The sequence below is a fragment of the Natator depressus genome, chromosome 26, assembly GCF_965152275.1.
Source record: "Natator depressus isolate rNatDep1 chromosome 26, rNatDep2.hap1, whole genome shotgun sequence".
NCBI classification, from domain to species: Eukaryota; Metazoa; Chordata; order Testudines; family Cheloniidae; genus Natator; species Natator depressus.
This window is the reverse complement of record NC_134259.1, coordinates 13,664,115-13,690,288: the sequence shown is the minus strand read 5'-3', so window position 1 is coordinate 13,690,288 and position 26,174 is coordinate 13,664,115. Positions and strand designations below refer to the sequence as shown.

At 54.4% G+C, this 26,174-nt stretch overlaps 2 protein-coding genes across 3 annotated transcripts in view; one reads left to right on the top strand and one right to left on the bottom strand.

Moving 5' to 3' along the window:
* Positions 1-14,991, bottom strand: YKT6 (YKT6 v-SNARE homolog). Of its 2 annotated transcripts, none has more exons than XM_074940240.1 (8): positions 14,889-14,991; positions 14,274-14,400; positions 8,209-8,291; positions 5,850-5,950; positions 4,928-5,032; positions 4,252-4,317; positions 3,376-3,477; positions 1-2,156 (listed from the first exon to the last, which is right to left on the bottom strand). In XM_074940240.1, exons 2-8 carry the CDS (start codon positions 14,375-14,377, stop codon positions 2,121-2,123), a joined length of 597 nt encoding a protein of 198 aa, XP_074796341.1. In that variant the 5' UTR covers positions 14,378-14,400; positions 14,889-14,991; the 3' UTR covers positions 1-2,120. The 2 variants fall into 2 exon arrangements, with proteins under 2 accessions (XP_074796341.1, XP_074796340.1); XM_074940239.1 differs by having other exon boundaries at positions 14,832-14,953.
* A 4,442-nt stretch (positions 14,992-19,433) lies between these two features.
* GCK (glucokinase) overlaps positions 19,434-26,174 on the top strand; it is a 36,711-nt gene continuing 29,970 nt past the window's right edge. The window contains exon 1 of the mRNA XM_074940233.1: positions 19,434-20,442. Within this exon, the coding sequence (XP_074796334.1) occupies positions 20,353-20,442 (90 nt within the window). The 5' untranslated portion in view covers positions 19,434-20,352. The remainder of the gene's footprint in view (positions 20,443-26,174) is intronic.

Genomic DNA, 26,174 nt, shown 5'->3' with positions numbered 1-26,174 from the left:
CGAGAAGACAAACTTTATCCAGACGGGTACAGGCCAGCCAACATCACGTACAGAGAAGTCAGGCAACGGTTACACAGTCTCCGCGGCCGCTAGCCAGAGCCTTTCCATTGGAAACGGTAGGAGTGGGGGGATGGAGTGCAGAGCCAACACGGCCACCGAACATCACGGCGTCCAGGAGCATGGCTGGGAGCTGGGGCTTCTTCCTTCCTTCCCCCAGGGCTGGGCTCACACCCTTTGAGCCCAGCCGCCAGGCACATGAGGGAAGAGGCCAATGCCACGGGCCTGGGAACGCGATGGGCAAGAGGGTGCTCGGAGTGCCAGGCAGTACAGGCCCAGCTCCACGCTTCCAGTGGGGAGAAAGTCACCCCCATGGAGAGGGTGGCTCTGCCATGCCTGGGGCTGGCTCCCTGCCTGCTTGCCCAGAGAGCAGCGCCAGGCGCAGCTGAGGATTCTGCCAGGAGCACCCACCCCCAGAGCATTACCAAGCCACGGCTTTAGCACATGGTCCAGTGGCCTTGAGCCCCAGGCTGGATGTGCAGCTCATGGCACCAGGTGGGCAAGCAGGCACACGCTCTGCTGATGCCCCTCTGTCCTGCTCTTCCCCGGCACCTACCGACTTCCCCAGCCCCAACAGAGCCAGCCCAAGGTGCAGCGAGGCCCCCCCCAGGTGACCGAAGCAGAGGCCAGTGAGCTCTCGCTGCTCCAGGGATAGCACCCACAGCCTGCGAGCAGCGTCCCAGGGCACGCACGCTCGGGTCACCTCCCACTGCACAGCAGAACCGCTCCGAGGATGGGCGCTCGCTGCCGCTCTCCCGCGTGCAGACCGAGCCAGGTGCTCAACCCGCCCACGAGAGGTGGTGCTGACACATCCGCCGGGCAGCGAGCGGGTGCCTGGCATGCTGTTACTGGCAGCTGCCTCGTCTCCCTGGTGCCCCTCCCCAGGTGACTGCTCCCCTTTCAGAGCCCCACCCAAGGATGCTGGTTCCCCCTGCCCACTCCCAGTACATCAGTGCTGGGCAAAGGCAAGGATAAGCAAGAGTCAGGTCCAAGGTGGGAAGAAAATGCAGCTCCACGGACAGGATGGAAGGATCAAAGGGGTGGGCTCCGCTCAGCCTCCCTCTCCAGAGGGAGAGGGGACGTGAACATCATGGTCTAGTTTTTCCACTAGCCAGCAGGAAGCTCAGGGCCTGGCAGATCAGCGAGACCCACGTTCCATGGCACACGCACATGGCACACACTTGGCACAACTCCCAGTGGAGACAGCACAGCCCCGGGGGGCCAGAGCCGCTGGGGAGGACGAAGTGATGGGGATGCTGGCTGACGAGAGGCCGGAGGACGGACAGTAACTGTGAGACAGCCCAGAGACCCATGGAGGGCAGAGACCCACCAACCCCTGGGCGAGGAACAGGGCGAAAGGCAAAAACAACAGCATTTCCTGCTGCTCCGCACCAAATGGTGCCACCCCCCCGCCCCCGGGGACTCTCTCTGCTCACTGCCGGTGGCAAGGCAGATTCCAGGCCTGACTGGCCGAGACTCCAGTCTGAGCACCCCTGGGAGCAACAAGGCTACATCCCACAACACTGATGCCCGTTCTCAACGCTCCTCAGAGGCCCAAAGCAACCGGGCCCCTCGCCCAAGGGTTCAGTCACTGGGTGGGTAGGAGTCGGAGGCTGAGCTAGTGAGCCCTCCACACTGGGCAGTGGCGCTGGCTGGTCTCAGTTACTGAAGTCCCTCTCTAGTGTTGTGACTGTAAACAACAAGGTGACCAGAATGCAGTCCGCGTCTGATCTCTGGAGATGAGGAGCGAGAGCCCCAGGCCAATTCAGCGCTGCAATTACAAGCCCGAGGTCAAAGCAACAAGCCCTTCGGGGCCAGAAAGGGCTGGTAGGAGAATGGTCACGCTGTCTCTTCAGCCTCGCTGGCCTTTCCGAGGAAGAGCTGTTTAACTAGACGGGCCTGGGGTGCCGAAAAAGCCCTGTCCCAGCCCCACCGCCCGCAGTGGTGCGGCCTGGAACCGGGGATCCCCACCCACAGACGGTCTCTTTTTGTCCCATGTACTTTAAAGGTCTGAACGTGAGAGAAGGCCAGGCGGTCGGGAGCAGCGGTCTCAGCCGGCTGGGTCACATGATCTCGCAGCACGAGTTCTGCTTTCGGGCCTGAAAAGGAAAGAAGAACTGAGAGGCTTCTCGGTGGAGTTACCCTCTGGGGACAGGCCGAGAGCCCGTGTACTGGGCTCACAGCCGGCTCCTCCCAGGCCAGCTCACACCGTGAGCACCCTGCAGTTCGCGTGCCAGAAAGTCAGCAAGATACAGGGACGCCTAACCCTGCCCACTGCCCCTGTGCTACAGGGCCGGTGAGTCGGAGCAGCCGTGGGACAGGCGGGGTTTGGATCTGGGAGGGGGTCACCTATGCGGGGCTTGTGACCCATCCAAGGTGTTTGATGCTCACTAGCAGAAGTGAGCACAGCTGCAAGGCCATGGCTTTAGCTAGTTCAGTGCCCTCCACTCCAAGTTCCACCCCCTCCCACACACATTATCCTCTTCTGTTGGGAAACCCCCCTGCCACAGCACTTCTGTAATGCCCAGCCCTCCTGCCTTGGGCTGGGCATGGGGACATCGCTGCCCTGTCAGCAGCTCAGTCACTTCCAAACCCCAGCGGGGTAGCCTGTGCCATGTCACCAACTCCGGGCTTGCTGGAGCGAGGCAGAGGGAAGGGTATTTCTGAAAACCCGCCACCTCTGCCCCTCCCATCAACACCCACCTTGAGGGTCACCCACAGACTCACTAAGGGAGTTTGCAAACAAACCGAGCACCTTAGCTTCACCTAGAAGTCACTGTGCTCTTCGGAGCAGGGACCAGCTTTGCTCAGCACCTGGCACAATGGGAGCCGGCTCCAGCAGGAGGCCTCTGAGGCACTGGTGCATGCAAACAATAAAATGGCTGGAAGCCAAGGTAGCTCACAGAGCCCTGGCACAAGGGGGCACTGCACTCTGAGAGGAAATCCCTGCAGCCCAGAGCAAAGCTGCAGCCTTCTCGCCAAAGAGAAGCATGCTCCTGGCAGCTGGGACCAGAGAACAGCCCCAAGGAGGTGACCATCTCTAGTCTTGGTTCATACTTCTCCTCCACACTTAAGCATCCACTCTAAGCTAGATTCAGCCTTAGCCAGCCAGCCCTGGCATCCGGGGCCCCAGCCTGCCCTACATCAGACACCGGGGTAATATCTGAGTGCCTACTTAACAGGATTTATGTCTGGAGCTTTGCCCATGGTAAACTGCTCAGTCATGCCAAGTGCTGGCCTGGCGCAGCACACGGCTGGCCCTCTGCCCTCGCTACCCCCTACCTCATGCTTTTTGGGCGGCCGCGCCGAGCCACTTACAGTTTTGTAGAAGTGTTTGGAATGCTGCCCAAGCACCTCCGACTTGGCCACCAAGTCATCCAGCTTCTCCCCGCGCTCCAGCAGAGACTCCATAGTGTTGTGCTGCAGAGGGCGAGAAGTGACACCAGAGCTGAGACCCCCGTGCCTCACCCAGCGGCTGTGACGGCACCAGGGCCAAATACTTTCAGTTTCTCCCTAGCTAGGCTATTGGCTCTCCATGCCCAGAGCCCTCAGGGCAGCTCTCGCCAGGCTGCGCACCAGCCACTGTCCAATCACCACGTGGTTAGCTCCCAGGACACCGCATCGCATGTGTGAATGGCGATGCCACCTCGCCCGCCCTGGGAGGTCACAAGGAAATCCACGGTAAAGAGCACGAAGAGGCCTCGCATGGGCTTGTGACTTCTTGGGTCCTTCAAGACCCTGCTTCCCAGTCTCGCCCCATTAGAGGGGAGGATAGCCAATGCCTTTGCTCTTTTCCCTGGTGCCCTGGCAGCCTGATACCTGGGACTCAAATGCAGCCCCACAGTCTGGTGCTATGTGACCCAGCCTGCCCTATGCAGTCTATGGACGGTTATCAAACTAACTTCAGACTCTAATACATCTGCTTATTTCCAAGTAATGGCTGGGAACCCACACAACTCCTGACAGTCAAGCCATCCCAGGAGTTCAGGCCAGTCTGGAGTTGGGTTCAGCTGACTTCATGAATGGAGACAGGGGGTGTCCGCAGCACAGTCCTCAGGCAGGGTCTAGTACCAGACTGACAGCACCAATTCCCAGGAGACTGAGCCAAACGCCCCCACGGAGGCTAAGGGTTCACAGCAGCGGCTGCCCCGGGAAGCCCTCCTCGCTTCCCTTTCCCATGCACGCAGCCCTTACCAGAATTATTTTGGTCTCGTCCAGCTCCGCCTGCACTTTCGTCATCGCATCTGCCTCCCGGGGATTCTTGGAGAGCAAGAACACAGCACATTACGTAGACACACTATTCCAAGGACAGCGTCTGCAGGCCCATGAGCCCATATGTAGCCAAGCAGGAAGCTGGACTCCCCCCCTCAAAGCACTCCACGCCCTGCGGGTGCACAGGGAGACCGTCTTTTACCCTGCCCAGATACAAGCCCCTGTGGAGGCTGCAAATGGAGCTGATGTTTCTCAGTGGGATTGCTGGGGGTTCCCAGCTAAAGGCCTTCCTCACACTCCCAGGAAGGCCTAGAGGCCAGGAGCAGACTGCAGAGCTGGTCTGAGCAGTGAGGGAACAGACCTATTCATTCACCTTAGGCACTCAGCCAGCCCCATGACTGCAGTGGCTGGACACCTCACTACTGCTGGCGTACTGACCCTCCGTACCCCGAGACGCAGGGCAGAGCTACGGGCCCTATTTTACAAATGGGCAACTGAAGCCCGGCACAACTAAGTGATTTGCTGGAAGCCTGGAGGAACAGGGAGCTAAACCCAGCACTCCCAAGTTCTAGGCCAGCAGCCTACCCACTAAGACCACCCTTTTCCTACTGCTTCTCTGCCTTCTGACATCCCGACAGTCAGTAAATGCATGTCATACCTGATATTTACTAAGGTAACCGTCCAAGGCTGCATAGTTAATCGTAGATGGAGAGCCTGAGGGCCAGTCTGCCCTACTGACCTGCGTGGAGAACTCATCCAGCACCTGCAATGCAAAGCAAACCCAGTGGTGAGCACCCAGCTGTCTTCTCCACTCAGACACCCACAACAGGGCTTGAGATCTCAGAATCGTTAAGTCATTCCTTGGCATCCTGCTCTCTACCAACAGACGGAAGAGGGTTGGGACCCAACTCCTGTCTTGCAACCTACAGAGGAATGCAAGCTGGGAGTATATTAAGTGTCCCATGGGAAGACTGTCACTAGAATTCAGATAACATACCAAGGACTTCCCCTCTCCCAAGAGCCCCATAGTCTTCACGGACACGCAGGACACCCTGGCGTCCAGATGCGTGACTAACAGCGACCATAGCTAAGAACACAGACAGAGGCCATGCAAGTTGTGATACAAGTCGGACAGAACTGTAACATCCAGGCACCAGTTCTGACCACTTGAAAGCCTGGGCCAGACTGCAGAATGTTTCTGTGAGAACAAATACTCACTAAGTATCAGGCTAAGAGCATCAGACCCTTCTTTCTTGGGGTCTAATCAGGATTGAACCCAGGTCGGCCAAGGTAAAATGCATTAACCCACTGCATCACCCAGCCCATGAAGAAGTCTTAGGCCTGAACAGATCCTACCCTGCTCACTCCTACCATCACCATGTAGCTAATTTGTGACAGTAATGTCAGCAAACAAGAAAAGATTTGTAGAGTCTCAAATGCCCAAGCAGCAAGTCGCTTTTCAGCTAAAAGGGAAGCAAATTCAGGACTCTGAATACACAGTTGAAGTCTCCTCCTGCCGTGCATCGTCCTAGCTGCACAGCTCATCTCCAGAAACAAAGAGAACCCTAAGTTGAGTTTACCTTCTCCAGCAAGGTGAAACACACGCGCGGTGGATACTCGTTGTCTGCGATCACCACTCCAGCCAGTCGGTCACTCCGCACGTACACATGGCAGAGGTATTCTGAACCAAAGACCAAGGGCAAAGGTTTCACAGAGAAGTGCACAGCATGGGGTCATCAAGCAGCATTCAGAGCAACCCACGTGTAAAAATCAGCCAACTGTCATGGACTAGCACTCCGCTGTCCAAACTAGGATCCAGGGTTCACATTTTGGCAACGTTTAGCTCAGAGGCAGCATGTGGGTTTCACTAGGAAGGAAGCAGAAGGGGATGCAATGCGTTTCTCCCCAGGGAAGACCAGGGGCAGCACACAAGAGTGCTGAGTGAGTTAGATAATTTCTGTTCCCCCATGGCACGCATGGTGCACGACAAATGTAACCACGGCAAAGCGTGTACAATCTAAGTTAAACAAAGGTGGGGAAGGGAGGTAACATACAACTGGGCCATTCAGGTTGTTTGCGTTACACATTCTGTTGGTTCTGGGGGGGTTAATATTTCATGACTCACTATTACATACTATTAGTGAGAACACAGATTTTAGAACATTTGGAGCAAGGCGATGTGGCATACAGGGAGGTGTACGGATTGAGGCTAGGAGTCAGGAGTTTGGGCAGACAGGTGATGGCAGAGAAGAGTACAAACGGTGGGACAGGAAGACAAGGGCTGTATCAGGTGGAGCATCACAGTTCACAGCCTGGAGCACAGGGACATGGAGTTTGAACTCTACGCAGGAGAAGCCAGCAGAGGGCTGGGGTTGAAAGTAACGGCAGGAAGATCTGAGCAGCTCTGTGGGCTGGAGAGGGGAGTTCAGGCAGTACACATGTGAGGCTCAGTTCAGCGGCAGGGCTTGTGTGGAGTTAGGGTAAGGTGAGGAATGAAGCGCAAAAGCAGCATCTGGTAGTCAGGCAGGTTCCTGCGCTTACTTGATTTTCCAGCTGGGACAGCAGAAGCACCAGTCAGCATTGACTTGGCTGGGGTCCAGCATGGATTGAAATCCAGATTCCCTCCCACCTCACAATCTTTTGCGCACCTCCTGGCCCGACGGAATCAAAACTGCCAATCAGAGACCAACACGGTTACTCAGGAACCCCGAGTTTATTCTACAAATGGAGGAAGTTCCCAGATACTCTACAACAGTGGTTCTCAAATTTTTTTCTTCTTCTCCATGGACCACTTGAAAATTGCTGAGGGTCTCAAAGGACCGCTTAATGATCTTTCCAAATGTTGTTTGTACCGTTAGCTAACTATTGTAAAGCGCTTTGGATAAAAGCATTATATAAAAAACCTTAATAATAAGCAGCTTTTTTTGTTCTATAAATAAAAGCACACAACTCATATTTTAATATCAGTAGACTTACCTTTCTAATGCGACGGATGTGCCCTCTCTCCCCTGCCACGGCTGAAGCTGGGAAGGAGGGCCATCTCTCCCCGGCAGCTGCAGCCCTGGAGCTGGGGAAAGTCGCCTCTTTCTCTGGCCGCCACAGCCCTGAATGTCCCAAATTCCCCCACCCCCTCTTCTCACCCCACTGCTCCATCCCACCTGCCTCCTATCCCCCCCGAGGCCAGCACCTCACTTTACATGTGTGTCTTCTCCAGGGTCCAGATGCCTAATTAGTGGAGCCACGCCTGTGCGGCTCCACTAATTAGGTGGGTGGCCCTTCATTCTCTTGTGTGCGGCCGCCCAGGCATGCACCTTAGAGGGAACTATCCGCGGACCACCTGAATGGAGCCCGCGGACCACTGGTGGTCCATGGACCACAGTTTGAGAACCTCTGCTCTACAGCACACACCCAAAAGATAGGCATGGTTAACCCTTTGGTGCCAGATTTCTCATGCACATACCACAATGCCATGAGGGGATGCCAGAGCTACTTGGGCAGAGGAGAGGTCATGACATCAGCAGCCAGGAATGTTCAGTACTACAGGAGTAGAAGAGGTGGCTGTCACTGTGGAAACTCCTACGAGTCATGCCACACCTCAGGGTGGATGTTAAGAGCTGTGCCTCATCCAGCCAGGACTCCAGACGTCCACTTTTCATTGGGCATTAGGTGCTTTGCAATTTAATCAAGCAATTTAGGCCGGATGTTTGACTAATCCTGCATGACTTGCGTAGCCAGAGAAACAGCTCCTGCCGATTGCAATGAAAGGGAGGGGGACAGTAGCCAGCAACAGAGTCTCTGGAGAAGCAGATGCCCAGGGAAAAGAATTAAACTCTCAAAGGCACACAGCTGCTCTGTATCTCACAAGATACAGAAAATCTGCATTCCAGTACGTTACCCTCCGTAACCCTGCGTGATCAAGACCCTTGCATCCTCTCTTACCTTGCTCCTTCACTGATGCTCGGCTGCCCAGCACCGAGCGCTCTACAATCAGCTGGCTCGTGAAGGTCATGAATTCCTGAACACTGCAAACACAAAGCATTTCATTACTTAACATTCTCTTACACTAGCATCTCCCCACCCCCAAACAGACCGATCGCCACAATGGTGCCGAGAACAAAGCAAGTTTGCCAGCAGCTGCTGTATTAACTCACTGCAGAGCAGGTGCTCGTGGGAAAATTGTGGTGACCAATAAAAAGGGTTCCTTTAAATCTTGCACTCAGGATAGCGCCTTGACCACTTTGAGAACCGGGCCAACTACAGACCCAGACCACCAGTGTCGGCTCTGCTGATTAACATAAATTAACTCACAGGTCTGTGTTACTACCCAGCCCTACCATATGCACTTCAGTATGTGTACTGCGTGGAACTGAAGGGCGGGGGCTCAGCCTGCAGTGTTTCCCGTAGACAGGGCTACACAGAAGGCAATGCACCTTCGCTGCCTAGCATTAAAAGGTGTGCATGAAGCCTCAGTTCTCATCCTAGCCTACTCTCTTAGGAATGCCACTGAGCAGCATGTGGGACACAAGTGGTGGTCTCCATGAAGAGGGTCTTTTTCACACACTGCTAAGGCATTCTGCTTTCTTATATACTGTACGTAAGTTTCTTTTTCCATCAAGCCCCAGTATCTTACAATGGTTTTCTATTAACTCCTAAGCTTGTGCAGTGGTCTAAGATATTGGGAACATGGGTGGTATTCACGATTACTTTAGAGTAGGCGAACTACAGGTGCAGTGGCAGGGAGAGGCCCTCTTGGTCAATCAGTCCAGTAGGAAGGACTCTAAAGTATCCTGTCCACAAGTGTCTAACCATGACACCTGACTTTAGCCCAGACATCTCATTAGACCATTCCCATTTCACAACCTTATCAGAGTTTTCTAATCTCCAAGTTGAATTTGTCCTTTATTGACTTAGGAACTAAGTAAACTGACACTGTCAAACTTAAGATCTGCCCTGTGTGTATTTAAAGAGACCTCCTGATTTTAGTGACTAAAAATTAATTGCTTGTCTTTACTCCTGAGAGCCCTAAAGTGCCAAGACATTCGGGGAGAGTGAATTGAATTTAATCCCTTTTTGTGCATCATTGGAATTTACCAAGGTCTAATCACTTGACCTTCCTTGGCTTTCCAGAAGTGTCACAGAGTCTGTTTGGCCTGGAGAATCTTTATTACTGGGGATGATGCATGAGAAAGACACCAACTTAATGCAGATCCCAGAGCAACTGTACAGGGGTGGAGTGCAGGAGAGACATTTTAGTGGTAATTGAACACCTGAAGCAGAAGTCTTCATTACTAACATGGAAGAGCCCCAAAAGCTATTTCTCCTGGTTTTAACCCCATAAAAGAAGGGAAGGAAAAGACTTACTTGCCTTTAAGGAGAGGGGGAAGGGGAAAGAAGGTGAAAGTTCACCACCATTTCAGTTTAAAAACATTCAAGTGCCTTTAATCTTCCTCTGAGTCTCAAATTCTTTTCCTCAAAGCTGTCTTCAAGTTGTATTTCCTCTTGTTCTGGCTTTAAAAGCAAGTGCACTGCATCCCAGAGCAGTCTCACTAACGTAGCGTGAAGTGGCACTAAAATAGACGTGTCATACATTCATCCTGGTTGACGTATTTTTGGGGCCTGCACAGTATACTCAGACTCTGCAAAAATCTAGGCTTTCATTTCATAAGTACCTTATTTCTAGACCTCTCAGTTATAAGGATAGCCTTGAAAACATGAACCAAGAATAAACCGATAGCTGTGTCTTGAGTCTGCAAACTGAAACAATTACAGAGAGATGTAAACCCACCCCTCCATTTAGAACCCTGGAAGCAGCCGTGAAACTGCCAAGACTTCGGTCAGTTTCACACTGCTCTTGGGGAAGACTAGGAGCACAGGCAGGTGCTGGAGTTAGTCACAAGGAAGCACCATGCTTGTTAGCAGAAACGTACACTCCATCAATTGTCAGGAGGCTTTGGAGGGCTGAGAAGAGAGAAATTCTTCTCCCTTTCAGCTATTGGTTTGCATGGGGGAAGGGGCAGGATGTGGACATTCACATTTATCAGACACCTACTAGTCAGACATATGAAAGATGGTGCTTCTAGGCAGAGTCCACCAGGCCAAAATCCCAGCTACCTCCCTCTTCCTAGGGGCTTCAGGTGCAAGGATCAGCAGGTTCTAGTCAGAGCACAGTCCCGAATCCCACTAGGGAGGCTAGAGTCTAGCTAAGAATCTGGTAACTTCAAGCCCCACAACTGGTTTTAGTGGGACTACTCCCCAGGAGTAAAACACAGATTAGAACAGACTAATCAACCAAAGGTAGCAAGTATGGCCTTTATGCAATGCTCTCTTCCCACCAGAAGCCCAGAGTCCCATACTTTATTTTCAGGTATGCTACCTGGCCTTTTTGAATAAGTCAAGTCAAAAACAGCTTCTGGAAAGGATAATTTGCATCCCCCTATAGCTCCTTTACTGCTGCCTTATTCAGCCATCTTCCCACATCCCACAATAGCTCTCCTCCCCTCTTTCAAGCTCCAGTACACAGAAAGCTGCCTTTATAACAAACCATTCTCGGCACATACTTGTTCAGACCACAAGTTTTGTTTAAATCCACGCTGTTGCAATGCATTCCACATTTAGACAGTTTCTACACCCCCACCCCTACGGTATACAACTTAGATGAAATATATGGATTAATGCAATCATATACTGCTATAAAGTGACAATGTTAATGTGTAGTTAGCCAGTTTGTTTTACCCATTTTCAATTATTGAAAGTGAAAGTTTTAAGTAATCAATTCACTTGTTACTATTTACTTTTTGCATTACTCCCAGTCTGGACAATGGGGAATCAAAAGTCAGTTTCACTTTCAGATTCTCAGTACTGCAACATAAGGCTTCCAAAACCTGCAGGGGAAGATTTGCTCAGGAAAGTGTTCCATCGGAGATTGAAATGAAAGACTACAGAATCATTCCTATTGGTCTCAGGTTTTGTAATACAGGCTGCCAGATGAGGTATGAATTTGAAATTCCAGGCACGTGCGGATTTTTAAGGAATAAGTCCAAGGGCTGATTACAATACAACACAAATCAAACCTAATTCCTGGTAAAAAGAAAAGGAGTACTTGTGGCACCTTAGAGACTAACCAACTTATTTGAGCGCATCCGATGAAGTGAGCTGTAGCTCACGAAAGCTTATGCTCATATAAATTGGTTAGTCTCTAAGGTGCCACAAGTCCTCCTTTTCTTTTTGCTAATAGAGACTAACACGGCTGCTAATTCCTGGTGACAATTCTGAAAAATACTCAAATTACAATTCTGATAAAAAAAGTGCAGGTGGGGCGTTAAATTAGGTACTCTGTGAGGTACCTGATCACAGTCTCTCTCCCTCACCTACCCCTCCATGTTTAATTATGACGTTTTAGTAAGTCTCATGAAAGAGATCACTGGACAAGATTGCCATGAATTAAAAAAAGCATTTAAACATTCACTTTAAAATCCCAGTACCTTTCCAGGACCAGGAGACACTAAAAACTTAAGACAAAATTCAAATTTTAGGCCAAATTTGTTAATCCTTAATACTGCTTGCAAGCGTTTACACACTGAATTCAAAGGAGCTATTTGTGCACACGAAGTTAAGCACGTGTGTTTGCAGGATTGGGGTACTTGGAAGGAAAAAAAAGCAGTACAAGATGATGCATGTGTAAAGCAGTCGAATTAATAATGCGGGGAAATTATTTTCCCCCACAATTGAGATTTTTTTTAAATGAGTAAGAGAAAACTACCTGTACTTTACGTCGTCTTTGCATCTGAGTGGGCCTGAGTTAGGGGGAGATACGGCAGGACTCCCTGGGATTCTACTAGTGTTGATCAATTTACATTGAGGTGATTGTAAATTTTGAAAATAAAAAGAAACTGATTCTTTAAAAAAAAATCATAAATTCCCATTAGCAGCCTGTTGTAGAACGCAGGACAAATTGTAGGATCTGTGACTTTTTCCTGCATCTGTGATTTTCTTCTGCCTCTGACATTAAGGCAGTTCTTCCGGGAGGATTTTATTAAATTTCAATTAGCAAACTGCAGTTTCCCCTCATGCATCAGCCCTCGTTCATGCAAGATTTCTGGTCATGCCAAACAGGGAAAATATATAATGATGTCAGAGGGGTACAACTTCCTTAAGCACAGGTAAATCGCAGAAGGAGCACAGGAGTGCGTTTGTTTAATGCTTATCTTTTAAAAAAAATCCCCCTAACGTAATCCACCATCAAGTAAAAGCCCCAGCAGGCCTAAGTATCAAGTAATGGCCAAGCTTCAAATCTCAGCTATTTTTGTGTAACCTTGGCAAAGGAAGTAAACATTTATAAAATAAATTCTAACAATGGTATTTCTCCTCCAAACTCACTCTGCCCTCCCGCACATCAGAACCACAGAAGAGAGAGTTTGCTCATGCTTTAAAAGTCACCTTTGGGCACACACCAAGCATGGAAAATTTCAGGGCAGAAGACAAACGTTTCTTAAAATTATGAGCATCTGAAACCAGGAGGTTAGAAGGGAAGTTGTTTTGCAGTCAGGCACTTGCGAATACAACTACTTCTTTCAAAAGCTTTAGGGGTATTACCCCATCTTAATGGTTGGGGGCTGTACTTCTAGCGCAGGTTAACTGATGTAAGGGTAACATGGGTAAACTCTTCTGCAAGTACAGATTACACCCTAATGCTGAGAGGATTGTGAACCACCAGGATAACAAGGAGCTGGGATTAGCATTTAGCTTTGAGCACTCTGGCCTGAACCATCAGCAGTAGTCTCTACACAACTAAACACCTTAAGCAAAGGGGATGTGCCAAGCCTACATAGTATGTTATCACAAGTGGAACAATAGTAGCAATTGCTAAATACAAATACACTGATCGCTCCAGCTGGATTGGTAAAGCGAAACCCACAAATTATCTCCCATTTGTTTTTCAAGTCTCTTCATGAGCTGAGAAGCTTGTGAGACTAAACAGATCTGTTCACATATTATCCAGGATATGGATTACAATTCACATCAATATATGCTCTCTTATTTTGTATACCCCACTGCATCAGCCTTGTAAAACCTGCAAAACATACCAGCTCAGGCACTGATCTATTCACAGACCTTTTGCTGTGATAAAAAAACACCTTATTCACCCATTTAAAAGGTCACTCGTATTGGATGTTCGTTCTACCCATCTCAGGTACTTCTATGGGCCCTATTACTGTAGTATATGACCACCACACAATCTCTCATGCAGTTACCCTCACCATACCCCAGAGGGACAGATTAGCATCCCTGTTTTACAGACTGTTCCACTGGGAATAAATACTTAACGAGCCACTGGGTGTGAAAGAGAGAATGACACTGCAGCCTGACACTTAGAGCACCCACTTGGGAGGCAGGGCACACAGGACGCAGACCCCTTTCTCCAACCAGTGTGTCACTATTTATCCACAGAGGAATAGCTCCAAATGGAAGAACTGAGAGAGCCCCACAGCACAATACCCCATAGCTCAGGGGTTACAACACCTCCCTAAGAGAGGAGACAGCTCTGGTCAAATCCATTCTCCCCATTAGGCAGAGGGGGAACTAAACTGAGGTTTCCCAGATCCCAGGTGAGTGCTCTAACCACTGGGCTAAATGTTATAAAGGGGGGCGGTATGAAGACCACTTCCTCCTCTTTGGCCAGATTTTGAATGGGACCTAATCCAGCAGGCAGCCTCTGAGCTTGCTTACTGGATTGCCTCCTGTACTCATGATAGGGGTTTGTCCCCAGTCTGTGAAACCAAAAATGAGATTTAGGCACCCACCTACCTTCCTTTGTGGATCGACCTAAGTGACTTGCTGGGGTTCACACAGGGAGTCTGTGGCAGAGCAGGGGCTTGAACCCCAGCCCCCAAAGCCTACGCACCAACCCCTGATTGCCCTTATGGAGCTATCTGTTCCAGCCAGGGAGGCGGCCGCTCAGCACAGGGGAGGGAGTTCCCCAGCCAGCGCCTCAGGGACTGACCCACCTGGTTTTCTGGAAGAAGCTGAACGAGGACAAGTCGAAGGCAGCTTTCAGCAAGTGCACTTTGGGGTCGCCTTTGTAAAGGACACTTAGGCTGTAAAGCTTCATCCTGGTGCCTTCCCAGCAGCCGCCTGAGCGAGAAGGTCAGAGTCAGGGCCGGTGAAGAGACCCAGGAAACAAGCCCTGACCGCCCCCCCCAACCCCGAGAGCGCCCCCCCGAGAGCGCCGCCCCCAGCCCGGACCGCCCCCCGCCCCCCCGAGAGCGCCCCCCCCAGTCCGGACCACCCCCGAGAGCGCCCCCCCAGCCCGGACCGCCCCCCGCCCCCCCGAGAGCGCCCCCCCCAGCCCGGACCGCCCCCCGCCCCCCCGAGAGCGCCCCCCCCAGGCCGGACCGCCCCCCGCACCCCCGACAGCCCCCTTCACTCCCCCAGCCCGTGCCGGGGCCCGACACCCGGGGACCCCCCCCAGCCCTACCGCCCCAGAGCAGGGCCTGGCTGCGGCCCCCCGGCGCGGGGCTCGGAGACTCCCGCTCCCGCCCGACCCCGCCGGAGGCAGGACGGACCCGGCTCCCCAGAGCCCCGCCCTCAGGAGCTCGCTCGCTCGGACCCGGGGTCGGTACCGGGCGGGTCCCGCCTCCCTCCTGCGGCGCCGGCGGTTGCTGCGACGGCCTGGGCAGTGGGCGGAGGAAAGAACCACCGCCGCCCCGCGCTGACCCGGAAGCAAAATGGAGCGGCCGGAAGTGCCGGCGGGGAGTCAGTGCCACGGGGCGCTCTCGCACTGCGCATGCCCGCGGCCGCTGGGGGACCCAGCCAATGAGCATCCGCCTGACAGACAGCTTCGCCCCCCCCTCCCCCCCCACCCCAGCCCATGCTGGACAGCCAATCAGCATCACCCTGGCATACGGCCCGCCCAGAGAGGGCGGGGCTGGGGGGCAGGGGCGGTCCCAAGGGGGCAGGGGAGGGGTAGCTACCCAGGGGTGGGCATGGGAGGTCCCAATGGGGCAGGGCAGGGGTAGCTCCCAAGGAGGGGGGCAGGAGCAGGGGTAGCTCCCAAGGGGTGGGGCAGGGGAGCTCCCAAAGGGGGGGAGCTCCCAAGGGAGCAGAACAGCTGCCCCAGGGAGTGGGGCAGGCTCTGGAGGGGAGGCAGGGGCAGATGCTGGGGAGCTGACCCAGCCCACCCGAAACCCCCCCACATGCTCTGGCTGCAGATTGAGGCCTGGTTCACACCCATGTTTTGTACCCATGCAGTGCCCTGGGGAGTGGGAGATCAGGGTGTCCGGGCGCCCGAGCCTGTGTGATGGAGTCAGGGGCACACTCCTTGTGGAGTCAGCTACCGCACACTGGGGTGAGCACCACTAACCTGGGGGTAGCCCTGCTCTTCCCAGGTGAGCACCAATATGCCAGGGTTGGGCCCACTACATCAGAATTGGCCCCGACTACACCAGAGTGAGCAACAATGTACCGGGGTCAGCACCAGTACACTGGGGTCCCATGGGCAGCAAGCCTAAGGGGAAAAACAATTCAAGAGAGTTGGTAGTTTTTCAAAGAGACGTTATTAAGGGCTAAGTTCCCTGTAAGCTGCACGGCCACGCAGCACCCTATTTCATGCCTGGCAGGCACTCAGGGAACCCGCCCGGGGACTGCCATGGCCGGGGAAGGGGCGCCCCTCCCCCATCCCCAACCTAGCCCAGCCCCCAACCTCCCCCAGCCCCAACTATGCTGCAGCCCAGACCTGCCGGGGCACCCCTACCCCTGCCTGAACCTGGCCGGTGTGGCCTGGACCCAGCCACGGTCAGGGCAGCCCCTCCTAGACCCAGCCGTGGCGGCCCAGACCCAGGCAGGGTAGCCCAGCCTGAACCCAGGCGGCCTGGTCCGGACCTGTCGCAGGGCGCCCCTCCCCAAATTAGGATTGCCAACTTTCCAATTGCACACCCTAGTCCCACCCCTTCCCTGAGGCCCCGCCTCCCCATAGAGCTGCAGTTCTCAAACTTTAGCAACCTGAGGACCCCCAAGCCGCAGGCCCTGCCCCCACTCCACCCCATCCCCCAAGGTCTCACCCTGCCCCACCTCTTCCCACCCTTGCTTCACCCCTGCCCCTCCTCTTCCCCGCCTCTTTCCACCCCCTCCCCCAAGCGTGTCCCATCCCTGCTCCTCCACCTCCCTCCCAGCGCCTCCTGCATGCCGCTGAACAGCTGTTCCGCCATGTGCAGGAGGCGCTGGGAGGGAAGGGAAGGAGTTGCGGGGGGAGTTTATCAACTGTGCCGGCGGACCCCCCTGGAGTACCCTCGCGGACCCCCAGTGGTCCACGTCCCCAGTTTGAGTAATGCTGGCATAGAGAGTACACTTATCAAGTTGGGAGGGGTTGCAAGTGCTTTAGAGGATAGGATTAAAATTCAAAATGATCTGGACAAACTGGAGAAATGATCTGAAGTAAATAGGATGAAATTCAATAAGGACAAATGCAAAGTACTCCACTTAGGAAGGAACAATCAGTTGCACACATACAAAATAGGAAATGACTGCCTAGGAAGGAGTACGGCGGAAAGGGATCTGGGGGTTATGGATTGCAAGCTAAATATGAGTCAACTGTGTAACACTGTTGCAAAAAAAGCAAACATCATTTCGGGATGTATTAGCAGGATTGTTGTAAGCAAGGCACAAGAAGTAATTCTTCCTCTCTACTCTGTCCTAATTAGGCATCAGTTGGAGCATTGTGTCCAGTTCTGGGTGCCACATTCCAGGAAAGAGAGGGACAAATTGGAGAAAGTCCAGAGAAGAGCAACAAAAATGATGAAAGGTCTAGAAAACAGCACCTCTGAGGGAAGACTGAAAAAATTGGGTTTGTTTAGCCTGGAGAAGGGAAGACTGAGAGGGGACATGATAACAGTTTTCAGGTACATAAAAGGTTGTTACAAGGAGAAGGGAGAAAAATTGTTCTCCTTGGCCTCTGAGGACAGGACAAGAAGCAATGGGCTTAAATTGCAGCAAGAGCGGTTTAGGTTGGACTTGAGGAAGAACTTCCTAACTGTCAGGGTGGTTAAGCCCTGGAATAAATTGCCCAGGGAGGTTGTGGAATCTCCATCACTGGGGATTTTTAAGAGCAGGTTAGACAAACCCCTGTCAGGGATGGTCTAGAGAATACTTAGTCCTGCCGTGAGTGCTGGGGACTGGACTAGACGACCTCTCGAGGTCCCTTCCAGTCCTAGCATTCTATGGGCCCCACTATACCAGGGTCAGCACCAATATATCAGAATGGGCCCTGCTATACTAGTGTCAATACTAATATACCAGGGTGAACCCCACTAGACAGGGGTGAGCACTAGTACACCGGGTCATCCCCAATACACTGGGCTGGGTCCCACTATGCAAGGATTGGCCCCAACATAGCAGGGTCAGCTCCAATATACTGGGGTGGGCGCACCAGACAGGGATCAACCTCAACATACTGGGTAGGGTTGCCAACTTTCTGACCCTTGCCCTGAGGCCCCGCCCCTTCCCTGAGGCCCCACCCCTGCTCACTCCATTCCCCCCTCCCTCTGTTGCTCACTCTCCCCCACCCTTGCTGATTCGCTAATTTTCACCGGGCTGGGGCAGAGGGTTGGGGTGCGGGAGGGGGAGGGGGGGGCTCCGGTTGGGGCTGCAGGCTCTGGGGTGAGGCTGGGGATGAGGGGTTTGGGGTGCAGGAGGGGACTCCAGGCTGGGGGGGTGGGGCCAAGGGGTTTGGAGTGTGGGAGGGGGCTCCAGGTTGGGGCAGGGGGTTGGAATGTGGGAGGGGGTGTGGGCTTCAGGATGGGGCCATAAATGAAGGGTTCAGGGTGTGGGAGGGAGCTCTTCGCTGGAGCAGGGGGTTGGGGTGCAGGGGGGTGAGGGCTATGGCTGGGGGTGGGGCCGGGGATGAGGAGTTTGGGGTGCAGGAGGGGGCTCTGGGCTGGGGCTGAGGTGTTCGGAGTGCGGGAGGGGGCTCAGGGCTGGGGTTGGGGTGCAGGAGGGGTGAGGGGTTCGGGCTCTGGGAGGGAGTTTGGGTGCGGGAGGGGGCTCAGGGCTGGAGCGGGGGTTGGGGTGCGGGCTCTGGGAGGGAGTTTGGGTGCAGGAGGGGGCTCAGGGCTGGGGAATGGGGTTGCGGTGTGGGAGGGGGTGCGGTTCTGGGCGGCACTTACCTCAGACAGCTCGCGGAAGTGGCCGGCATGTCCTGCCAGCTCCTAGGCACAGGGACGGCCGGGGGGCTCTGCGCGCTACCTCTGCCTGAGGCGCAGGCGCTGCCCAGAGCTGCGGGGGCGGTGCCTGCAGACAGGGGAAGTGCATGGAGACCCCTGGCTGCCCCTCTGCCCAGGAGCTGGCGGAACATGGCGGCCACTTCTGGGAGTGGACGTGTAGCGGCCTGGTCAGCTGTGCTGACTGGAGCTGCCAGACTCCCTTTTCGACCGGGTGCCTGTCAACCCTAACACTGGGGTGAGCACTGATATACCAGAGTCTGCCTCAATATATCGGGGTAGGCTGCACTATACTGAGGTGAGCCCCAATATACTTGGGTTGGGCCCCACTATACCAGGGTAGACACCCTATACCAGTATGAGCCCCACTATACGTGAGTAAGGCCCTTTGTACCAGGGTCATCACCTTGATACCAGGGTAAGCACAGATGTGCTGGGATAACTGCATCCACACTAGGAGCGATACAGACCTACCCATCTTGGTTTCAAGTCAATATTATAGCAGAGTGATAGCACCGCCATACTCAAGGGTGAGGCTTGTTTGCTGTGTACCCTCCTCCACAGAACAGAGAACCCCACCCCCAAATTTCTGCATCAAGCCCCGAGCTTCTATAAGAGCTACATTATATCTACATCTAGCCTTAATTTAAAGTCTTCAAGTGACGGAGATGACACCACACGTTCTGCAAAGCCTCCTAAGAGATCTGCTGCCCTGCTGGTGTGCTCTGTAATCTGGTGTGTCACATCAGTGGCTCTGTCTGAATTAGACTGGAAGCTTTTGGGGGCAACTGCCTTGTTTTCCTCTTCGTGCTGGCTGTGCTCACTTCAAGAACGAAATAACTGTCTGGGCTTCATTTGTGATCCCAGGACTGTGCCTTAGCAGGATCGCTGGGCCAGGCGGCTCCTTGCCTATTCCAGATCTCGTTGGCCTCTGAAAGGGGAGCAATGCAGAGCTGGACCCTGGTTTCATTCCCGCCACGGCAGATGCTTCCCGTTTACCCTCGCCTTTGCTCAGACTTCTCATCTAAGCACCTTCCTGCTCTTCGTTAACCTTTGTCACTTGGAAGTGGATTTCTCTGACCCAACATGGTCACCATGGGAGCAGAACAGGTTGCTAAGTCTTGCAGTGGAGTGGTTACCGCAGTAACAAGGAGATAAAGTGGTTGTTATGACAATTTGAAGGAAGACTGATCACCATGGCGGTGGCCTTCTGCATGACAGCCCTAACGGACAGATGGGGAGGGGGCTCGGTGAAGCAGGACAGCAGCAGGATTTCCCTGGTTGCCCCAGTAATGCGAAGTTAATCTCAAGATCTCAGGATGCAACGTGGGACCCCATCGAGGGCAAAAATGGGAGGGTGTCAGCAGCAGAAAAAGTAAATAAACTTCCTGGTAGGTTGGGAAGTGACTGGAGGAACCGGGCAGGTGGGTGTGTGAAGCTGATCCCCCATGCTCCATTACCCCGAGGAGAGGAGGAGACCTTCAGTCGCCAGGAAGGGACTCGTTGCTTCTCTTCCGACATGATGCAGGATGACAAAATGGATCCCGACGTGACGGACGTCCCTTCACCCCATCCCACCAAGTGAACCCCCAAACCAGAAGGAGGCTGAGTTCCTGGGGGCTGGGGCAAGACAAAGTCCAGGGAAAGAAGGGGAAACGGGAGCAGAATTGCTTTGGTTTTGATTTTGCGTGCTAGAAAAGAGGAAACCAAACAATCAACCTACAACTGAAATAAACCAGCGGGGAAAGTGGAGGATTCACAAGCACAGCAGGGGGGACCTGTCTTCTCAGCCCAGGACCAGCAGCTTCAGGGGAAGAGGTGGAATATTTCCGGGGCAAGGAAACAAGTGGTGGTGTGTGTTTTGACTCAGTGCATGACAGATTTGCCAGCAGCCCACCCCTTGCGGACAGCTGCCCCAATGCTGGATCGCAGAACGAGGATGGACAGCTCCAAGAAGGAGAAGGTAACATATCTAGTTCTGGCTCTTTCCCTTAGCTTTGTGGGGCGATGAAGGTGCTGCCTGGATGGATAGCTGATTAATCAGTAGGCCCCATCCTAAGCCCAGGGTGGACTCCTTCGGTGCACCTCTGCAAAAGGCAGCCCTTTCTGGGAACCCCAGCTTCATTTAGTGCCCATCCATCACCCCTTGTTCCACTCGACTCCAAATCCTGCTGACAGGGAAGTTGACACCCAATTTTTCAAGGATGTCTCAATTTCTGGAGACCCAGTTAGTGCCCGGGTCAATTTTGGCCACCCAAAATCTGAGGCATCCAAACTCAGAAGGCGCCTTTGAACGTTCAGGTTTTAATTTCCAGCAACTCTTCGTGGGGTGTCCGGACAGATGGCAGTCTTAGCTGTCCGTGCTGCTGTGTTGTGATGAGATTGCACCCAGGGTCGCATAGCTTGGCCGTCAGCGTTCTGCTTCACCTGGAAGCCGGCACGTTCGGTGCCGTCCCCGTGCCAAGAGCGCAGAAGGGGGACGCACATGGCAAATGGTGGGCACAGAGGGGAGACTGACACAGAGGGGAGAGTGCCCCCTACTGAGCCCCCGCCCCCCCCCGCTGCCTGCAGCACAGCGCCCCCTAGCACTGCACTGGCACCTTGGGGGTAATGCTGACTCAGAGGGGAGCGCGCCCCCTACCGAACCTCCCCACGCTACTCCCGGTATTACAGTGCCCCCTTGCACCTGATTGGAGCCAGCACGGACTCAGAAGAGAGAGCTCCCCCTACGGGTCTGCCCGCGCAACAGCTGCTGTAGGCTCAGGTCCTGTGCAAGCAGTCTCGGTTCCTTTTAATCTACAAGATCTGGCAAGATCACAGCTCCTCCAAGGTGTGGAAGAGGGGACTCGGGGGTTCTACAGGTTGGGGGGTTCTGTGCCCAGGATGTTTAGTCCTGGGGAAGCGCTGCACAGCTCTGTCAGGAAGGCTTATGGTTCGGATCACCGATTGGGCTGTTTGCCTGCTTTTCGGCTTGGCTGTCTACCGTCCAGCCTTGTTCCAAGCCCCAGTGATGGCTCGTCTCCCAACCCGTCTGTCCGCTGGGGCCCATTATAACCAGCCTGTCTGCGATTACTCCAGGCTTAGCAAACAGCTTGGATTTCCAGCCCAATCCGGGGCTGCCATAGAGTCTAACTTCTCTGGGTAGCAGGAAGGAGAAGTGTCTCACAGGGCTCACTGCGTCCTTGGCCCACTGACCTCATGCCATTGACATCTGCAGCATCCTGCCACCATGTGACCTAGTTAGAGCCTGAGAACTAGAGCAAATAACTACGCCCCACACACACACACACCATGTGCATCCCCCTTGTGTGCTCAGAGATCACAGTCGATCTCAGCAAGGGGGTGAGCCAGAGGGAGCAGTCAGTGTGTGCTGTGGTCTCCCTGGGTGGGGGAGCAAGAAGGAAGGAGACAGGAATCTGTGTCCCCTCGCCCCCAAGCTGCGATGTTGTTTGGGGAAGCAGTGTGCCCATCTTAGGAATTGCAACATCCTATCTCCCTGCAGTCGGGGGAGTCAATGGCAGTGCATGGAGTGGGCAGGGCCCATGGAGCCCCAGCAATCGCCCATCATGTGATCTGTGAAATATTGACTCTGCGGCAGCAGGCACCTAGCGCAGGGAGATTCCAGCTACACAGGCCCCAGAGCCAGGGGCATTCGTGGCTCGGCTCACAGTCTGCGTTCGCCGTGTGCTGGCCTGTGCAGGGAGCTGGGCTCCCCAAATTTCCATCCCCTGCAGCGCCCCCTGCTGGCTGAGAAATGAGTGGTCCATGCCACTTGTGCTGTGCTCCCTGCTGGCCGGGGCATGGGTTGGTCTCTGCCAAGGCAGGGGCCTCAGGCATTGGTGGCACCTTGGTCTCTCCTGTTCCCTGCCTGTAGCACCCAATAGTTTGATCTCCTGAGGACTGAAATGCTTTGGTCTAAGCGAAGGAATTGAGCCCAGCACAGGGGTATTTGGGTGACCGGTAATGCCTGCGCTAGGCTGGGGGTCAGCCTACATCATCTCATGGTCCCTTCTGGCCTTAAACTCTAGGAAACGATGAAAAAGAAGAAAAGCAGCACATTGGGAGCTGACGTGTGTTAAGAAGCATCGTGATACATGTATGAAGGAGAATTACGGGGCTGCCAACGACAGCCGAGGCTGAACTCAGGGATGGCCACAGCTGGAGATGGGATGCCGGACAGGGTGGGCCAGGGCTCGGAGGTGGTACCCAGTGTTTTCTCTCGGCTGCCTGGTTCTTGCTCACGTGCCCAGGGGTCTCCCTGATTGCCGTGTGTGGGGTCAAGAAGGAATCCCCCCTCGGGTCAGATTGGGAGTGAGCTTGTGGGTTTTTTGCCAGCCTCTGTAGCATCTGGGTGCAGTTCGCTTGCCAAGGTGTATCTCATTTAATCACTTTCCTGCTCCTGCATGGGCCTGGAGCACTGGTGCACCTCAGTCCCTCCTATTCTCCGTCTGAGGCATGGAGTAGTCTATCTCCTTTCTGCTGCTGGTGGCCCGTGATATGCAGGAGGTCAGACCAGATGACCTAGTGCTCCCATCTGGCCTTAAACTCCATGATGCCTCTCTGTGCCTCAGAGCTCTAGTGGTACCCTAGAGCAGTGGTCTCCAAAGTGGGGTGTGCGCACCCCAGGGCATGCACCAGAGGATCCCAGGGGGTGCGCGGCAGGAGGAGCGCCTCCGGACGATACTCCACCGTTTTTTTTCTTCGGCGGCAGCTCTGCACGCCTGCGGCAGCTCTTCCCCCCTTCTTTCTTCGGCGACACGCCTGCGGTAAGTCTTCCCCTCTCCTTTCTTCGGCGGCACCGTGGGGGTGCGCGATCCAAAAACTTGGGAGACCACTGCCCTAGAGCCTTCCAAGCTACATGTGGACAGAGACAAGGGACCCTCCCTCCTTCCTTACACGTTGCATCAGAGAGATCAGCTGGCAGCTGTCTAGCAACTGCTTGGCCATGGTGGAGCTTCCTCGTTTTGTCCTTTTCCTTTGGACCCCCTGTCTTCAGGATCTAGGAACCTAGGTCTGCAGTGCCTAGTGCCTGAAGTTGTCTGGGCAGCTCCACTGATGTCTGGCCAGCTGTGACTCCCGAGCACACCATCTCTTTTGGTCTCTGACCCTGACTCTTGCTTATTGAACCCGGCACTAGCGCTTCCTCTGACCCCAGCCTATGTACTACAGTCCTGAGGCTAACCCCTATGTGTGGACACCACCAGCCCGGCTGTGACTGCTAGGCCAGACTGCCTCCACCCCAGTTCCTTATGCTTTCCTCCAGGAGGTTCCATCCAGAAAGCTCTATTCAAGGGCGTTCAGAAGTCAAGACAGGAAGGCGTATCCGTTAGCTCAGGAGACCCAGTATCCCAGGGCTTGGCTCGCTGCTGAGCTGAACACAAGTTCTGTCACAGCAAGTGGAGATGGAAAATCTGTTGCCCTGGGGGAACTGGGCAGGGCTGTGCCCTCCAGTGAACTCTCCCTTTCTGAGTCTCGTGCTCAGCGAAGTGGGTGATGCTAATAGAGGTGGCAGTACGAGGAGCAGGCTGCCCAGCTGCCAATAACTATCCCACCTCGCTCTGATCAACCACTTTACATCAGTAGATGTCAAAGCCCTTTACAAAGCAGGTAAGTATCGTCATCCCCACTTTACAGATGGGGAAACTGAGGCACAAGGGGGGTGGTGACGCGGTGAAAGTCACCCAGCAGGCCAGTAGCAGAGCTGGGAATAGAACCAGGTCTCCTGGGTCCCAGTCCATTGCTCTGTCCACTAGGCCTCATTGCCTCCCATTGTTGCTTCCCAAATCCCCCCACAAGCCCACACTTGGGGTGCTTCATCTCAGAGACTTTCCTTTAATCAGTTTACTTTGGAGGGGCACAGGGCCAGGTTTCCACAGTCTGATTTGTGTCCTGAAAAAGGGCCGGAACCAGGAACGGTTCAGAATCACTAACAGAGCCAGTCCTGTGTCTGAAACGACCTGCAAGAGACTGAGCACTACAGAAACTCTGCCAAGAGTCCTGGTAGCAGAACGTATGTCAGTGATCTGGCGACGGGCCTCCGGGCCGACCCCCACCTCCCAAGTCCCAGGGCACTGAGCTGGGTGTATTTCAACAGCTCCTGAGTCTTTAGTCTCTTTGGGTTGGAAGAAGCTGTCGGTGCTATCTGCAGCCCTCAGCCTGGAACTTCAGCAGCGGTTCAGCACCAAGAGACACGGGCTCAGCCAGTCTGTTCAGCTTCACAGCAGGCATCCAAAAGACGCCTTTGGTGCCTGCGGAGAGCAAGAGGATTCCTCCCTGTCCTCAGAGCAAAGCAGACCCCGCCGATCTCTTGGGGGCAGAAGGACCGGAGCGGTGTCAAAGATGAAACCAAGCCAGGAGGACACCTTGCACCTGGTAAGCTCAGAATCCTGCCCACAGGAACCTCCGCCATCTCCCTTACGCTGCGTGATTTTCTGTTCGAGGTAGTGTGGACAAGCAGGCACTTGGTGGGCTGTTCCCTGCCGGTCAGACCATGCTGGGTGGGAGTCATGCCTAGCTCTGGGCATGCTGCTTTGCATCAGCAGATCACAAAACTCTTTACAAAGGAGGTCGGTCGCATCACCCCCATTTTACAGATTGGGAAACTGAGGCACGGAGAGGGGCGGGACATGCCCAAACAGGCAGCAGCAGAGCCAGGGAGTGGGTCCTACTGCCAGCCTGGGAGTCAGGACTCCTAGCCTTTCTTCCTGACTTTGCTGCTGGCCCTGGGTTAGTGTGTTTAACTTCTCTGTTGCCCCTCGCCTGTCAAATGGGGGTGCATTAATCCTCCCTCGGTCACAAGGCTGCTGTGGTAAGTGATGTCTGGAAAGGCCTTGGTGGTCCTCAGGTGAAAGACCCCTCCTCGATCCCCTCGTCTCCGGCACGCAGCCCTGCTTGGTCGTTTTCAGTGCCCCTCTGTGCCCTGGGGACTCCCAGCAAGGGTCTCAGAGATGGTGCAGTGGGTTCATCATTCTCCTGCTTTCCCCAGCATGCTGTCTGCGGCAGAGCAGGGCGGGGTGCTCCTGGCAACGCCTCAGGAACCAAAGATCCCAGCTGGCATCGACCTGAGCCAAAGAGAAACCAGGGCACTCGAGCCGGCAGTTGCTGAGTGGTGGTGCCTGGGTTAGGGCCCGAGGTGGAGGACCCTGGGGGCCTGGTGTCAGTCCCTGTGGTGGGCAGGGATAGCTTGGATGGTGGTTGTTGGGGACCGGGGCTCAGTGCTTGACATGAGCAGGAGTGAGTTCTGGGGGGCAAGTGCCTGGCTTTCCACATGCGCTGCAGCCAAGGGCAGCTGAGAGTCCAAGACTGGCATCAGCCAAGGGCGGGCTCAGCCCTGCCCATGGTTGGCAGGGTCTGAAATTGGCAGGTGCCTCCCTAGCAGTGGGTGCTCCTGTGGTCTTGCACTGTGGCTGGGAATGACCCTGGGGGCTTCATGCCTTTCCCCTTTGTTTGGAACCCTTGGAGAGCAGCAGCTGTGCGGAAGGCCCAAGGTGGGCAGGGGAGATGGAGAATCCCTGAGGGGCACTGCTCTGCGTGCTTCTCCCCCAGAGGGGCTGGGATGACCCTCCCCAAACTCGGAGTGCTCGCGATGTGGGTGCGGGGTTTCCTGTGCCCATCCATGTGCCTGGCCAGCTTTGCTGGCTGCTGCACTGGGTGGGAAGCAGCGTGGCTTAGTGGTTGGGGTATCAGACTGAGACT

Excerpts from the sequence above, each read along its gene's own strand:
- YKT6 (XM_074940240.1), bottom strand. The coding sequence starts at position 14,377 with ATGAAGCTTTACAGCCTAAGTGTCCTTTACAAAGGCGACCCCAAAGTG. Across the intron at positions 8,292-14,273 it reads AGCTTCTTCCAGAAAACCAG|TGTTCAGGAATTCATGACCT; the intron begins GTGGGTCAGTCC and ends TTGTGTTTGCAG. Across the intron at positions 3,478-4,251 it reads ACGAGACCAAAATAATTCTG|CACAACACTATGGAGTCTCT; the intron begins GTAAGGGCTGCG and ends CGCCCTCTGCAG.